The 1,681-nt window shown below is 27.3% G+C and overlaps 1 protein-coding gene across 1 annotated transcript; it reads left to right on the forward strand.

The window, feature by feature from the left end:
* Nucleotides 1-530: 530 nt before the first annotated feature.
* LOC145836233 (protein FAM200C-like) lies at nt 531-1,070 on the forward strand. The gene has a single exon (XM_082944052.1). It carries the CDS (start codon nt 531-533, stop codon nt 1,068-1,070), a length of 540 nt encoding a protein of 179 aa, XP_082800178.1.
* The last annotated feature ends 611 nt before the right edge of the window (nt 1,071-1,681 follow it).

Raw genomic sequence — 1,681 nt, forward strand, 5'->3', positions numbered from 1 at the left:
TAGCATCTATTTTAATTGAAATACTTAGATAAAATTTAGTATCTTCAGCAGGTTTTTTATTAGCTGTTAAGAAAAGGTTTTGTTAAGTCTATTACATTTATAATGTAACCTTTTATTAAGCTTAGTTGTGCAGAAAGTGGTGCTTAAAAATTTAACATTAGTAAACTTTAATGTTAACAGCAATTACTGTATGTAATACCATTTAAGATATAGTTTAAGATAGATAATAACATCTTTTAACTTATAAATTCTTAACTCTAACCTTTATTATTTTTAAACCTGCTAGCTGCTAATAGTTTTGAAAATTAAACATTACATAAGCTTAAGTTAGAACAGCTGATTTTAATTTTTAAAATATTTTTTTTCTAACACTTTTTCCTCACTTCTAATATTTTTTCAAACCTTAGAAAACTAGATGACAAAGTCATAGGCTAAAGCATTGTTTTTGTATAAATTTTATGAAAAAAAATGTCTTAGTAATTGACTTTTTTATTTTTCTTAGAACACATTTATTTAATTAGTACTCAATCATGTCAAAGATAAGGAAGTGGAATGATAGTTATGTTCAGTTTGGTTTTACTTGCACTGAAACAGCTGGAGGCCTGCAAAAACCGCAATGCATGTTATGTAATATTGTATTTTCGAACTCAATTTTGAAGCCATCTAAGTTGAAAGAATATTTTAACAAACGACATGGTGGAGCAGATATTTCAGGTCATGATTTTGAGTCATTGAAATTTAAAAGGATTCGCTATGTATCACAAGGAACACTTCCAAAGTTCGGTTTTGTATCTGCTGGCAAACCTCTTTTATTGGTTTCTTACCATGTGGCGTATAACGTAGCTAAATTCAAAAAGCCTCATACAATTGCTGAAGAGTTGATAAAGTCATGTGAGTTACAAATGACGGAAGATGTTCTGGGAAAAGAAGCCTCAAAAAAGCTTGAATTAGTGCCGCTATCTAATAATATTATTCAAAGTCGAATTAAAGATTTAAATTCGGATGTTTTGGATCAGGTCATTGCTGAAACCAAAGCTAGTTCTTTAAAAGTCTCTCTCCAGTTGAGATAAAAAATAGATAAGCTTATTCGAATATAGTTTGTTATGTTTTTAAATTTCCAAGTATTTTATTTTTGTTAATATAGTACACTATCATAAAAATTAAAATACAAACTGTTAATTAATGAAATCAATGATTTTATAATCAAATTATTGATAAATAGTTATAGCATATAGTGTTAGGGGTGCGAGATCAAATTAAGAGACTTTAGGGGTGCGGGGCATCAAAAAGGTTGGGAACCACTGTTCTAAAGTAAAATTTTCAAAAATTGCATATTTTTTTTTTCAAAATATAAATCACAAATGTAAGAACTTTACTATATATCGCGAATAAAAATCTACATATAGGACTTTAAATAATATTACCAATCTTACAATAAAACTAAAAGTCAAGAATTTTACAAGTTTAATTATAAATAAAGTGTTTGTAACAAAGTTGTTGTCATAATGTGTAATGTTCTTAAAATTGTGAAAACACAATAAGAGCTTCATTTTTAATTGCTAATATCATCTAAGTTTTGTTAGTTTGTAAGTTTAAGGCAGGAATAAGTTATCCTAGAAAGAGCTGCTGATCTAAGCTAATAGTATTAAGAAAAAACTCCATTGGTAAGAATTAAAATAAT

The sequence above is a fragment of the Thalia democratica genome, chromosome 5, assembly GCF_965202585.1.
Source record: "Thalia democratica chromosome 5, ktThaDemo2.hap1.1, whole genome shotgun sequence".
Taxonomy (NCBI): domain Eukaryota; kingdom Metazoa; phylum Chordata; class Thaliacea; order Salpida; family Salpidae; genus Thalia; species Thalia democratica.